The sequence below is a fragment of the Platalea leucorodia genome (genome assembly GCF_965183815.1).
Source record: "Platalea leucorodia genome assembly, chromosome: 3".
NCBI classification, from domain to species: domain Eukaryota; kingdom Metazoa; phylum Chordata; class Aves; order Pelecaniformes; family Threskiornithidae; genus Platalea; species Platalea leucorodia.
The window spans coordinates 36,861,927-36,874,783 of NC_138825.1; the positions used below are offsets into that span (position 1 = coordinate 36,861,927).

The following is a 12,857-nucleotide window of genomic DNA, read 5'->3' on the forward strand; positions in this document are numbered from 1 at the left end:
AGACGATTACAATTGTAACTTTTTCCTGTGTTGCAGGAATACATAACAATTGCAATTAAAAAAGAGGTTACAGCCTCATTTCTACAGTTATCTCTGCAAAGCCCGCACTATATCAGAGTGCAGCTATCCTTGGGATTTAAGCTATTTGATAAAAATAAGAAATACTATTCTTACATAAATGAATGTTATTGCAGATAAAACTGCACTTAATGCTGACAAAGTTGTGACCTTTTGATAACCACATGTTTTATAATAATTTTCAACTGAGAAATAAATTGTGGTTTATTTAAAACAGCAATTAATTTTGACTAGGAGCATGAGAAAAAAATTAACAGCTCCCTCGCGCTGAGTTAATGCCAAGTCGCACAACAAGAAGGCATCTTCTGCCAAATGCAGTCAAAATGCATTATTTTCCATATAGGATGCAAACCTCCCTTTCTCTGATGCAACTCTTCATAGGTCCTATGGTTGCTGCACAAGAATCTCCAGAAAAATCAGAGACAGTAACTCACGCTTGAGATGTTCAGTGCTTTTTACCACCCTTTACCGGTGCATGTCTAGAGCATTTTGGCTAGCAAAATCTCTGAAGGCTCCTAGGAGAACACTGGAGCCTCCTACGCTTCAGACAGACTCTTCCCCGGTAACGTGAGTTCTTTGAGATGTACAGGCTGCGTGCAAGTCCGGCTGGTGCACATTCATACTTCTGTCCGTTGAGACAAGGCCAACACTTTTTACCCACAGGTGCCTCACACTTTGTGTTCCCTCATATTCAGAGCAACACAGAGCAGAAAGTCTCAATGTCACTTCATCTCAAGAACAGGAGACGCTGAATGAGAGGGTAAGGCAGAAGGAAGATAAACATGCATGTGGTCATGCATCTCGAAGACTTCTGACTACTAGGAAGTAACCTCTTTTTCTGTCTTCAAGTGGAAGGTTGTGCGTACAAGCCCACCTGTGGATGGTCACATACTTCCAGGCTACTGACTTCCAAGCAGCTAATAACAGCAAGTCTCTACAGGCACTGCAGAAGGGAAAAGTTCTTCAGCCTTGGATAACAGGGCATACAGGCATTTACAATATGAATGGACATATGGATTATTGCTCTCAGACACAACTGAAGGTATGAAGGCCTCAGTCCAGCTTTCTCATTTTCTGAAGAGTTCAATACAAGGATGCACACAGAGCATGTATACTGCATGTACACATGTATACACCAACGTATAGAACAATTATTTGCAAATTACCTTTATTCTTAAGTAAGTGAAATACTGTGCAAAGGCTTCCAGACAAAAAATTCTGCCAGAGTTGCTAAAAGCGCAGCTGAAAATGAGCACAGCACAATTCTGCCAAATTCTGCAATATCTCTAGAAGTTTGCACAAGTGTATAATGATCAGCAAACTGCTTCTTGAGCTGCTACATTTTTGAGAAAACTGCTGAAGTAGAACAAATCCTTATTAAATAAACAAGCACGTTTCTTGCAAGTGATTTGCCAATCACATTGGCTTTACAGCCTGATACACTTTTGGGTATCCTATGACATGACAAACGCACACCCCTAAGTCTTTGAGAAACTGGACAGAATTTGAACCACTCTCTTCTTTTCACATAACTGTGCTGTGCTGTACCCACAGTGTTTGTCATCTCTTTCCTGCTTCCTCTGTGAAGTGTTAGAAACATTCAGATAAATAGGCTAATCCGAAAATCAGAGGCCATCACGTGGAGAAATGCTGGATTTTGTCTTTATGGAAGTTCGGCCCTGTAGTCCATGCACGCATCTGGCTGCACTTGCAGTCAGAAGGAAAGCCATTTTCATGAAGATGGGAACGTGGCTGTGAGGCTGAGGACCTCCGCTGATACAAAAAGAATGTGAGATTTAAACCTGTAGTCAACTGAGTTCCCTAAATGTGCACTGAATAATTCAAGGAGCCTTCAAAAATAATTACATCACAAGGTGAGGAAAAACAAGAGGTGAATGTATGGCAGGTAAAGCAGTCGCACAAAGTGTTCTTACTGACAGCAAAACAAGCACAGTCTATTCAAACTTAGTTTCCAAGGTGCAAAAAGCAGTCTGTAATATCCTGTACTTCAGAAAATATTGAAGGGATGTAATGCAAGCACAGAAGAATTTCTTCCACTTCAAGAGATGAATAGATTTTGTGCAGAACTTTTAATATTTATTAAAATCTTCATTGAACAAAGTGTCTCTACAGAAATTAACCACTCTGTCACTGGGTGGAGAGGGTGTACGTTTGGTTACAGACTCTTGGGAATTAGATGAAGACCCTGAGGTGAGGGAACAGCTTTACGCTTTTTCCTTGTATGATCCAATTCCTCTTCTTTTGCCTTGAGAGCTTCTGAAATTATTTTTGTCTTGAAAATTGCCCTTGAACAGGATCAAGGAAGAGATGAAGATAAAGCATGGACCTGTCCTGACAGGCCATTGCATAGTGATGGAGAGCAGCAACAGTTACCACGACTTCTTGGGCTGTACGAAATCCACCAAAGCAGTCTGAAGAGGAGTTCTGGAAAACATTTGGTCTTCAACTACAATGGCTTTAAACTCATTTCTATATTTCATTTGCTCTTCTTCACTACAAGATGGTTTAACTCACCATTTCATATGCTCACACATGCTAACAGCGTTTACTAATTCAAAATGTCTCTCTGCAGACTTGATGGTTTCTAAGGCTTCTTGCTGAAGTAACCAAAATGCTTGAAACCATTATGCATCCCACTCTCTCACCATCTCCCTCTCTGCTATGCAGAGGAAAGAAAGAACCTTTTCTTGTTTAAGGTGGACAAGGTAAGAACTCAGAAATTAAACTGCAGCAATAGAAGATTACTATCACACACTTGGGGAAAAAAGACAAGGCCAGCAAAGCACTGGCACAGGCTGCTTGAAGAGATGTTTGGAATCTCATGTGTTGAAGCCTCCTCAGAGCAGGTCAGATGAGTACCTGTCAGGAACGACACCATATGGTCTGTTCTGCCTTTGGGAGAAGGAGTAGGCCAGTGATCCCTTCCACCACATTTTTCTTTGATTCTTGATATAGTACCATCGTATCTCCGCATTTGTTGCAACTCATGAAGATCTTGAAGCCAGGTGAGAGCAAAATTCTTTGACACAAGTTTCTAGTGCCTTGCATCATCAGCCCACATTTCTTGAAGCTGATGCAAGTGATGCTAGTATTCACCAGGAACTTTGAGAAGATCGTGTTTAAGTTATTTTATGACCAGATTCTCCAGACAGGTCAGTATTAAAAAGTATTAGTGTGCTGAGGAGATTTTATAAGATATCCTTATTCCTTGTTGGTGAGAACTTCAAGAGATGCAGTCACTCATTAAATGTGGACAATCCAGTATCATCATTGCTGATGAAGTCTGGTCTGATGTAACAGGTTTGTCTTGAGAAGACAGCATTTGGTTGGCTCAGGCACAACTGCTCTTCTGCCTGGATCACTTGAAGAGAAGGATTCCTGATGTATTGCTGTGGGTGAGGAGGTGGGAACTGCCTCCTAGAGTGCTGTGTGGAGGATAACCTAGCAGCAGAACACTACTAGGTAGAACAGCAGTAAGGAGCTGTGTCTTTCATGGCATCAGCAGCTACAGAAAGCACACCAAAGACTGGAAAGTTTTTAAGTGCTAATACCACATGTATGGCGAGACCTTAGCTGAGAGGTTTTTTCCCCCCCTAGGGTGAGATAAGGAGGCAACTGAGGTACAATCTTTTCTGGAGCTTGCTAGTAAGTAATCTCACATGCTTAAGGCGACCACGAGTAGTGCAGCAGACGTACCACATCAGGTGGTATAGCCAGCAATGGGGAAGAGCGAGTAGCTTTGAATTCATTAGAAAAAATCTGTTTGCCAATTACTGGACAATTAAATTGTTCTACTTGAGAGATAATAGAACGTTTCTGTTTTCTATAACACAGCATTTCTCCCTACATTTACTGAACGTCTCTCACCTCTTATTTTTGTTTTTACAGGCTCAGTATGTAGGCTGCCTTCTGAGACAGTGAAAGCTGTGAGGTCCAGCAGATCCCCCTGGAGCTCATCCTATACTACATATTTTCTCCTGCCATGTGGGATTGCGGTGGCTGGCTACAGGTTCCCAAAACCAGCTGGAGAAGAAGTTTTAACTTAGCAGGCCCCCATGTGAACAGCGTATGCTGGCAGAAGCTTTTGTAATACAGAATTCTGTGTCAGAATTTGAGCAACAAGGTTTGGAAAGCATTAATTGTTTTTGGTAACAATGTCAACTGCTCTTCCAATCTTACTGTTGGAAACACATCTGCTGATTTCTTGTATGTGGAAAGATGACAGGGACTATTTCTAAGAATCCATTAAATGTGTGGCTGTGTAGGTGGGGACTGTTGAATGGCTAACAGTAAAGCATTGAGAAAGAAAGAGGAGCAACATATCCTTCTGCCCCATTCTCAAAAGAGTTCACGCCTATAGCTGAAATACTCAGGATCTTATTGAAAGAAATGAATCAGTAGTTTAAGTCCACCAGCTTACCTTCACACTGATCTCCAGTAGATGATAATGTGTAGCCTTGGCTACAAATACACCTGAAAGATCCTTCTGTGTTCCTGCAGCGCCCATTTGTACAGAGTGATCGGTGCTGGCATTCGTCTATATCTGTAGCAGAAGGACAGTGAAAACATAACACATCTGAAAATAACAATTACTAATCAAGTGGTGCAATAACCAATTCTGAACAAAACAGCAAAGCAATGTCGATATCCAGTACTGCTTCTTTTGGTCTTATTTACTAACAAACGCAGCCAGTCAATATAATGTATAAAAATATATGAAATTGCAGATTGGATGTTTTCCTTGAGATGACTGCATTCAGCATTCCCTCCTGTAGTGTCAATATATCCCTCAATGCACAAACAGGTACACACAGACACACAAATACACACACATGCTGCTTGAGAGCTGCTTTTCTTTCTTTTATATCTGGCAAAGGTAACAGGCCAGCCGGTCCAGTGAGTCAGCAAAACCCACAAAATACTTTCCAGCAGGATCACCACCTTTTAATAGGGTGTGGTTTTCAGATGCACACTGACAGGCTGTTCCCCTATTAAGTTGTATCTTTAGGCTCCTTTAAATACTTGCCTTGTAACAGTATTAATCCTCTAAGTATGGGGAAATGTCTCTTTGCTTCCACAACCACTGCTAATCCCTCAGCGCTTCAGTTCTCATATACTGGGGTCAGTCTGGGTTAACTGATGGACTTGAACATCAAACTTAAATGTTCCTATGAAAACCTCAAAATATTGGAGGGGAGTGGCACTTTGAATTTAGAATATAGCACATGTCTTGTTTGAGTTAGGAAACTTGTTTTCTCTCCCTTATTTATAAAATACTCATTAAGGAACAGTAATTAAATTGATATGGTAGTTCTTAGTCATTTCTAGGATTTAGGCATGGCTGAATATCTTTCTGAAAATATACTCCAATTCAAACAGGAGAAAGTTACTCAATGAGGTTTTTCAGGTCTGTGTTATGGCTATGTAGTCTGACCTCTTGAGTAATGGTCCCTTGCAACCACAGAAGTTTTGAATTTAAGGATCACCGAAATCTGTGGGGCTGCATGAAGCATCTGGGCACGTGTACAGGTCCTTACTTTAGAAGGGTGCACTTTAAGAAGAACAGTCTGCACATGCCAGCTCAGCTTGGCAAGGGCCCTTTTCCATGAAAGGCTCAGAGGAAGCAGTCAAACTTTGTCTACATACTTTCCCCAAGACCAGTCTGCTGTGCATCCTGGACAGCACATTTAACTCACTCAAGACACTTAACTTACACTGATGTTTTGTCTCAAACTTCCTGACAAATTTACATGAACGATCATTTAGTTTTACTGTATTATTTTTAGCACTCAAAGTCTGAAAGTGTTTGGTGTTATACAGACACTTAGGGAAGGGTAGGGGGAAGGGAAAAGAAGGAAAAACATCTGACAAGAAACATTCGGGTTTCTGCGTGCTGCCACAGCTTGGAGACATTCTCCCAGATTTTCACCTTTGGGGAGAGGTTTCAAGAAGTCCCCTCTCCCTAAGGAGAGGGATATTCATACCTCCTGTACACACGCTAGGTGCTCTCTCAGACTACTCCGCTCTGACTTCAGACCTAATTTTGTTCCACTGGAGCAGTCCTGGTGGGACTTACAGATGTGGAAGAAATGTAGAACCTGACACTTCGGAGGTACAGGTACTGTTCTTAGAAATATGACACCAAACTCTCTCTCTCTGCTAAATGTAATACTTGAAATGCAGTGACACCAATGCAGGCATCAGCTCAGTGATAACTGACACTGCTGGGTTCAAGAGGATGCAGCCTGGGTTTTTTGATTCCACTCACCCACATGAAAGAAAAAAAAAAAGATAGAAAGAAAAACAATTAAGGCAGCAAAAGCTACTGTCCCCAAACCTCCAAAATGCCACAAATGCCAAGGACTTTGCAGAAATTCCAATTTAGCAATATAAATATTACACACGTTCTTGATTGGCCTTATAACAAAGGTAAAAATCTACAATGTGACCATGGAAGCCATAAAATGGAAATACATATTCTTACATTTTTGGTTATTTAGCTTCAGTGTTGTACATTTGTTGTTTCTCCATTAAAAGGAATACTGTTAGATGAAAAATATTATCTAAAAGGTAAGTGCAACCTTATGGATTTTAATCATATTCTTTCCTACCTTCACATTGATCCTCTGATGCAGAAAGTTTGAAACCTTGGCCACAAATACATCTGAAAGACCCCTCCATATTTTCACAACGTCCATTCGTACAGAGATTGCCATACTGACATTCATCTATATCTGTGAATACAAAGAAAGCGTGAGTGTATAATTAACTTGGGTACAACCATCTTTCAGTTGAGCTTGGGAATGTATTCAAATTCTGCCATGAGCATGGTTATAATCAGTTTTGCTGTATATTTTGACCTTGACAATTCTGCAGCAGTTCTGATTGAAAAAAAGGATTTGAACTTGAGCTGCCTTGTGCTCAAACACTCAACTATACTCAGAGCCCACATGACTAAAACAATGCTTTCATCCCAGTACTGCAAGGACTGCAGTTTAGGCTAACAAACCTTTTTCTTCCTTTTCTTTTCTTTTTTAAAATAGGGGTTACACTATGAACTAACTGTGTCCACAGCATCCTTACCTGAATAAGATTATTTTCTCCGTAATTGTCGCACAGTAGCTTAAACCAGTGCAGCTTTATTATATAGAAGAGGTCAGCAAGTGCTGGAACGTTCATTCTTGTATCACACAGATTTGTTCTTAGGATATGTACCTGTGATAACAGCACTAGCAGCTGCCAATACCTTGTACCCGTTATCAGTAATACTTCTGCTATTGCAAAGAACAGTCCAGAAAAGCAGTCATGGCTCATGCTGGCAAGGCTGTGTTAGAAGCTGTTCTCTCTGAAAACACTTTTAAAACACGTGCTCTGGTCAGAATCCCCCAACCTGCTGCCTCTGCTCGTTTACCTGGAGCTTACCTACAGGTGCGAGGGAACAGGCAGGTCCTCTCGGAAGCTAGAGCAGACTTCAACCACATTTTTGGCTGTTGAGTTTTTGCTGTTTTTTAAAGCTAGGTCGATTAATGCACAGGATTTAGAGGAGTTCTCCAGTGCATAACTAAAGAGTCTATACAAAACACATGTACATGTGAGACCTTCATAGATGACATTTTTCAAATGGAATTAAAGGAGGCAGGTTCTAAAGGACTTAGCTGACACCTGAGGAATTTCAAGGAGATTTCTGCACTTCACACAGGTCCCTTTGTAAGGCTACTCTATATAGGCAACAAGGAACTCCATTGAATTATGCCTTTATAACAAAAGTTTTAAAAGCAAAATCTCTCTTCCTGGTCACAAACCATCCTTTATTTACAGGAGGACTTGAAAGAAACTTTTTTTCTATAAGCTATCCCATAGATATCTACTTTCATCACTCTCTGAAAGAAGGGTATTAACTAGATGAGCCACTCTCTTTAGCCAACATGAAAATTGCTATGTTACTACTTAAGAATGATTTTCAAGAATTCCTTCTGAATGCAATTTGTATAAATCAACAAAGAAAAAAGCAAACATATAAATAAATAACATATTTCATTATAAACCCAGCCAGAATTAATTCAGTTTTCTAAAATAATCAATGTTGTCTTTTTCCTAGGAGTGGTTTTCACTTAAAAAAATAGAAGGTTAATTTTCAAATTTTATTTATTTTGGGGATGTAGTTAACAGCAAGTAGGTGTCCCTGTTTGTATGGAAAAAGATGTATTTTTTAGCTTTATTGATGCAGAAAAAGAATTATACCTTATTTGCTTTTATGTGCCTGAAATCATATTACTCCCAATGATCCTGTCTTTTACCACCACCTAGCACACAAAATCTGTCAACATAAAAGAGTAAAACTACTGATTATTTGAGGCACTTGAGCTATTTAGGCAGCTGTAGCACAGGGAGAGCTGGAAAAAGATTAGCCGTCTTAAAATCATCATCATAGCTCTTATTACCTATTGTGAATATCTGTAGTAATTATTTTCCTCATATATATTTATCATTCTTGGCTCTTAACAAGCTCCTGTACAATCTTTGACAAAGCCCATCCCTCCCCAGACACAAATGAGATCACCATTATTGTCCAGATTTCGAATGACCTACAATTCTTGTTTCCTCACTTGAGCCTCTAACTCTGTGTATAAGATGCCCTGTTGCAGCCTGGCCAAAAACAGAGTGGCATCCTCCCAAGAGATGACAGCACAGATCCACAGGTGCTCTACTATGGCAGTTCAGTAAGCAATACTACTTACACACTTCTGCAAGACTAATTTCTCAGATCCCTACTGTTGCAAAATGTGCTTGCTCAACAAAACACAACCTTTGCTCTCAATGTGTATGATCAATGCTCAAATTCAAGAATTTGTTAAGACACAGAGAACCTAATTCAGCAGTCAGGCATGCAAATTTCCAACTGAATAACAAATCTGCTTCTTAGAGATTCATTTTCATCTACTTATCTCCAAGCTACTTGAAAACAAAGCCTGCAATATTATTTCCGGTATTTAGATGGGACTTGAAGATCAAGAGACCTTCCCATAAAGCCAGCAGAAAAGCCAGGAACAGAACCTAAATCTTGTGAATGAAGTCCAGAGCTGTAACTGATTCTCTTGAAGCTCCCTACAGTAGGGCTAGAGGTACATGGATCAGCTCTGCTGACCTCTGCATTAGTTTTGAAACCTTCTGATGCGGTCACTAATGCTGTACAAGCTGCATATTGTCAGTTAACAACATAGCTGCAAAATCCACCACAGTGATAACCATGAGGATGAATCAGTCTAGAAAGTTCCGTCAACCTAATTTTTCTCATTTATTCATCAACACACAGAATCGTGCTCTAGATTCACATACTACTTTATTGTCATTACATATCATGATATATCACTTTATTTGAATGTGCAAATGCGGAGAGAGAAAGATGAAAAAAAACCGTGATTGCAAGTAACCTTTTAAAAACATTATTTCAAATAGTCCCTGTATGACACAAACACACTGAGGGACCTGGGACAGCAGCAATTTCAAGACAATGAGGTGGCAGGGTGTGCAGGTGCCATTTTTAATTTCTTCCGATATGCATTGGAAGAGCTACGGGTGTCGTCTATCTGGACTTCTGTAAGGCCTTTGACACGGTCCCCCCCTTCTCTCTAAATTGGAGAGACAGTGATTTGATGGGTTGACTGTTTGGTGGATGAGGAACTGGTTGGATGGTCACATTCAGAGGGTAGTGGTCAACAGCTTAATGTCCAGATGGAGATCAGTGACAAGTGGTGTCCCTCAGGGGTCCATACTGGGACCAATACTGTTTAATATCTTAATCAATGACATAGTGGGATTGAGTGTACCATCAGCAAGTTTGGAGATAACACCAAAATGAGCGGTGCAGTTGACATGCCTGAGGGATGGGATGCCATCCGGAAGGACCTGGACAAGCTTGAAAAGTGGGCCTGTATGAACCTCATGAGGTTCAACAAGGCCAAGCACAGGGTCCTGCACATGGGTTGGGGCAACCCCTGGTATCAATACAGGCTGGGGGATGAAGGGATTGAGAGTAGCCCTGCAGAGAAGGCACTTGGGGTGGGTGAAAAGCTGGACATGACCTGGCAATGTGCGCTTGCAGACCAGAAAGCCAACCATATCCTGGGCTGTGTCAAAAGCAGTGTGGCCAGCAGGTCAAGGGAGGTGATTCTGCCCCTCTACTCCATTCTCACGAGACCCCACCTGGAGTGCTGCGTCCAGCTCTGGGGCCTCCAACATAAGAAGGACATGGACCTGTTGGAGCGGGTCCAGAGGAGGGCCAGGAAGATGATCAGAGGGCTGGAGCACCTCTCCTATGAAAACAGGTTGATAAAATTGGGGTTGTTCAGTTTGGAGAAGAGAAGGCTCCGGGGAGACCTTATAGCAGCCTTCCAGCACCTGAAGGGGGCCTACAAGAAAGCTGGAGAGGGACTTTTTACAAGGGCATGCAGTGACAGGACAAGGGGTAATGGCTTTGAACTGAAAGAGAGTAGATTTAGATTAGATGTAAGGAAGAAATTTTTTACAACGAGGGTGGTGAAACATTGGAACAGGTTGCCCAGAGAGGTGGTAGGTGCCCCATCCCCGGAAACATTCAAGGTCAGGTTGGACTGGGCTCTGAGCAACCTGATCTAGTTGAAGATGTCCCTGCTCATTGCAGGGGGGTTGGACTAGATGATCTTTAAAGGTCCCTTTCTATGGTCTCACATTGGATATTCCCACCTAAACTGCAGTTAAATCTATTCTACATAAGTCTGAAGTGAACCAATTGACTTGCCTTCATTAAACAAAAGTAGCTATGTTCCTGGCTTTAAATCCTGGAAGATTACAATACCAATAGCATCAAAGAACTGTAGGTTTGTTACACTAGACTTTCTAGGGCATCAAGCACAGGCAGAGGAATGAGCCGAGGTAAAAAAAAAATTACTGAGAACAGCACTGAGGAAAACTAGCAGAGCTGCAACTGACCTAAAATAACAGCAGAAACAAATTAATTCATGGAACAATGGACTTCAATACCCTTCATAGATAACTTGGGAAAAATTTTCCTTTCCGGTGTATTTAAATTGTACCATATTGCAAAGCTACAGATTTAAGACAAACTTTGTCTGCATTGCATTTTCTAAAATGTGTATGGCTTATTTCCAACATGACGTAAGTCTAGGATAAACAGAAAATGAAGACTGACCACATCACTAATGATGCGAGTGAGATGTCTAGGCTTAGAACATTTCATAAAGCAAAGGAAAAAGGGAAACTACATGCAGTAATACAAGGAAAAAAAGTATCAGCAACTTGGAACTAAGACTTATCCCTTACATGACTTAGTTTTGCTTGTAAATCTGAGCACAGCGGTGACCTCTCTCATTCTAGTCCTACTAACCTGGTTAGCAAGAATGAAACAAGTGGAAGTTATGCCATGGCATTTTGAACCAGGCTATTTTCATAAATAACTACAGAAATCAAGCTTGATATCATGAAAGAATGCAGAATTAAATCAACTTTACATTTTCTGAGTAAGGAATTAAATAAGAGGAAACCTTTCTTAACAGAGTGCATGTGACACATTCTTTGCGAGGGCAGCAGGAATCCAAGCAGGTGGGATGGAGCAAAACAAAGATGAACATGAACGTGTGCTAAGTGAACCACATCAGTCTGCTGTAAATATTCCATAGCTTGTTGTAACTCTGTTAAAATCAATCAAATTACCTGAGATACACATTCCTCCACAGTAAGTCAAATGACAAGACCAAATAATGTGGCTATGACATGCTGATAAATTGTAACAGGCAGATGTTCAGACAGAAATAATTTGCTACAATATGCCTTCATTAGAAAATAGGGTGGTTGAAAAAGGTATCATCTGTACAGCAAAATCAGTGGTGAGGCTCTGACAGCTACGCAATACATTTTTCAGGCGGAACCTGGTTCTAGTTTTGCTCCACATCAAAAGCCCATTGGCAGCTGGAGCACAGCAGATGCCCACCTTCCAGTGCTATTTCAACCAAAACAATACTCAGACTGCTTCATGAACTGAACCAAATCACAGCAATTGGGAGCAATTAGCAAATAAGCTATGGAAGTACACTGCCAATCTGACCTACAACAAAAATGCAAACACCAGCCATCACAAATTATAGGGCATGTGCTACACACAGAGTGGACAGGAGGATTCAAAACAGACAGCAGATCCTTCACAGCTGAGGTCAAATTTAAGTTTCTGCTAGTGCCCCAGGAAGTGGCACTCAAAACTGCAAAAGATTATTTCTTTTTGCACAATGGATTCATTTGCTCTTTCTTACCTATATCTCAAATAGCCAAAACTGATTTGGGAAAAAAAAAAATCTAACATTTAAAAACAAATCAATAAAACTATAATGTGAGAAATCTATCCTAAAAACCTAACCTAAAGCGAGACAAGCTGTTTTAAGATGTGCTGAACATTTTGCTGGAGTACAGATAATTCAGAAGTTTTATTAATATGCTTTGTGAGCAAACTCCCATATCCTACTGAAAAGCCGGCCAGTCACACTGATGTGTTAGCACTGTCGTGTTTTTTCCATTCATTAATACTCCCAAACAATAGCCTACTAGCACTTCACTGATAATACATCCCTTTCAGTTCCATATTTTCTATTTCAAGAATTTTGTTTTGTAATCATAATTGTATTGTTTGCAATCTAGATTCAATGTTCATTTATCTACAGTAAAACACTATTTCCTCATATATATACTGTGTCTGAGAACATAAATTCATT

General features: G+C 40.5%; 1 protein-coding gene across 1 annotated transcript in view; it reads right to left on the minus strand.

Moving 5' to 3' along the window:
* The window catches only part of LTBP1 (latent transforming growth factor beta binding protein 1), a gene marked incomplete at its 5' end in the record, with an annotated part of 207,114 nt that overhangs the window by 46,168 nt on the left and 148,089 nt on the right, over positions 1-12,857 (minus strand). Inside the window, 2 exons of the mRNA XM_082305848.1 lie at positions 4,520-4,642; positions 6,711-6,833. Of these exons, the coding sequence (XP_082161974.1) occupies positions 4,520-4,642; positions 6,711-6,833 (246 nt within the window). The remainder of the gene's footprint in view (positions 1-4,519; positions 4,643-6,710; positions 6,834-12,857) is intronic.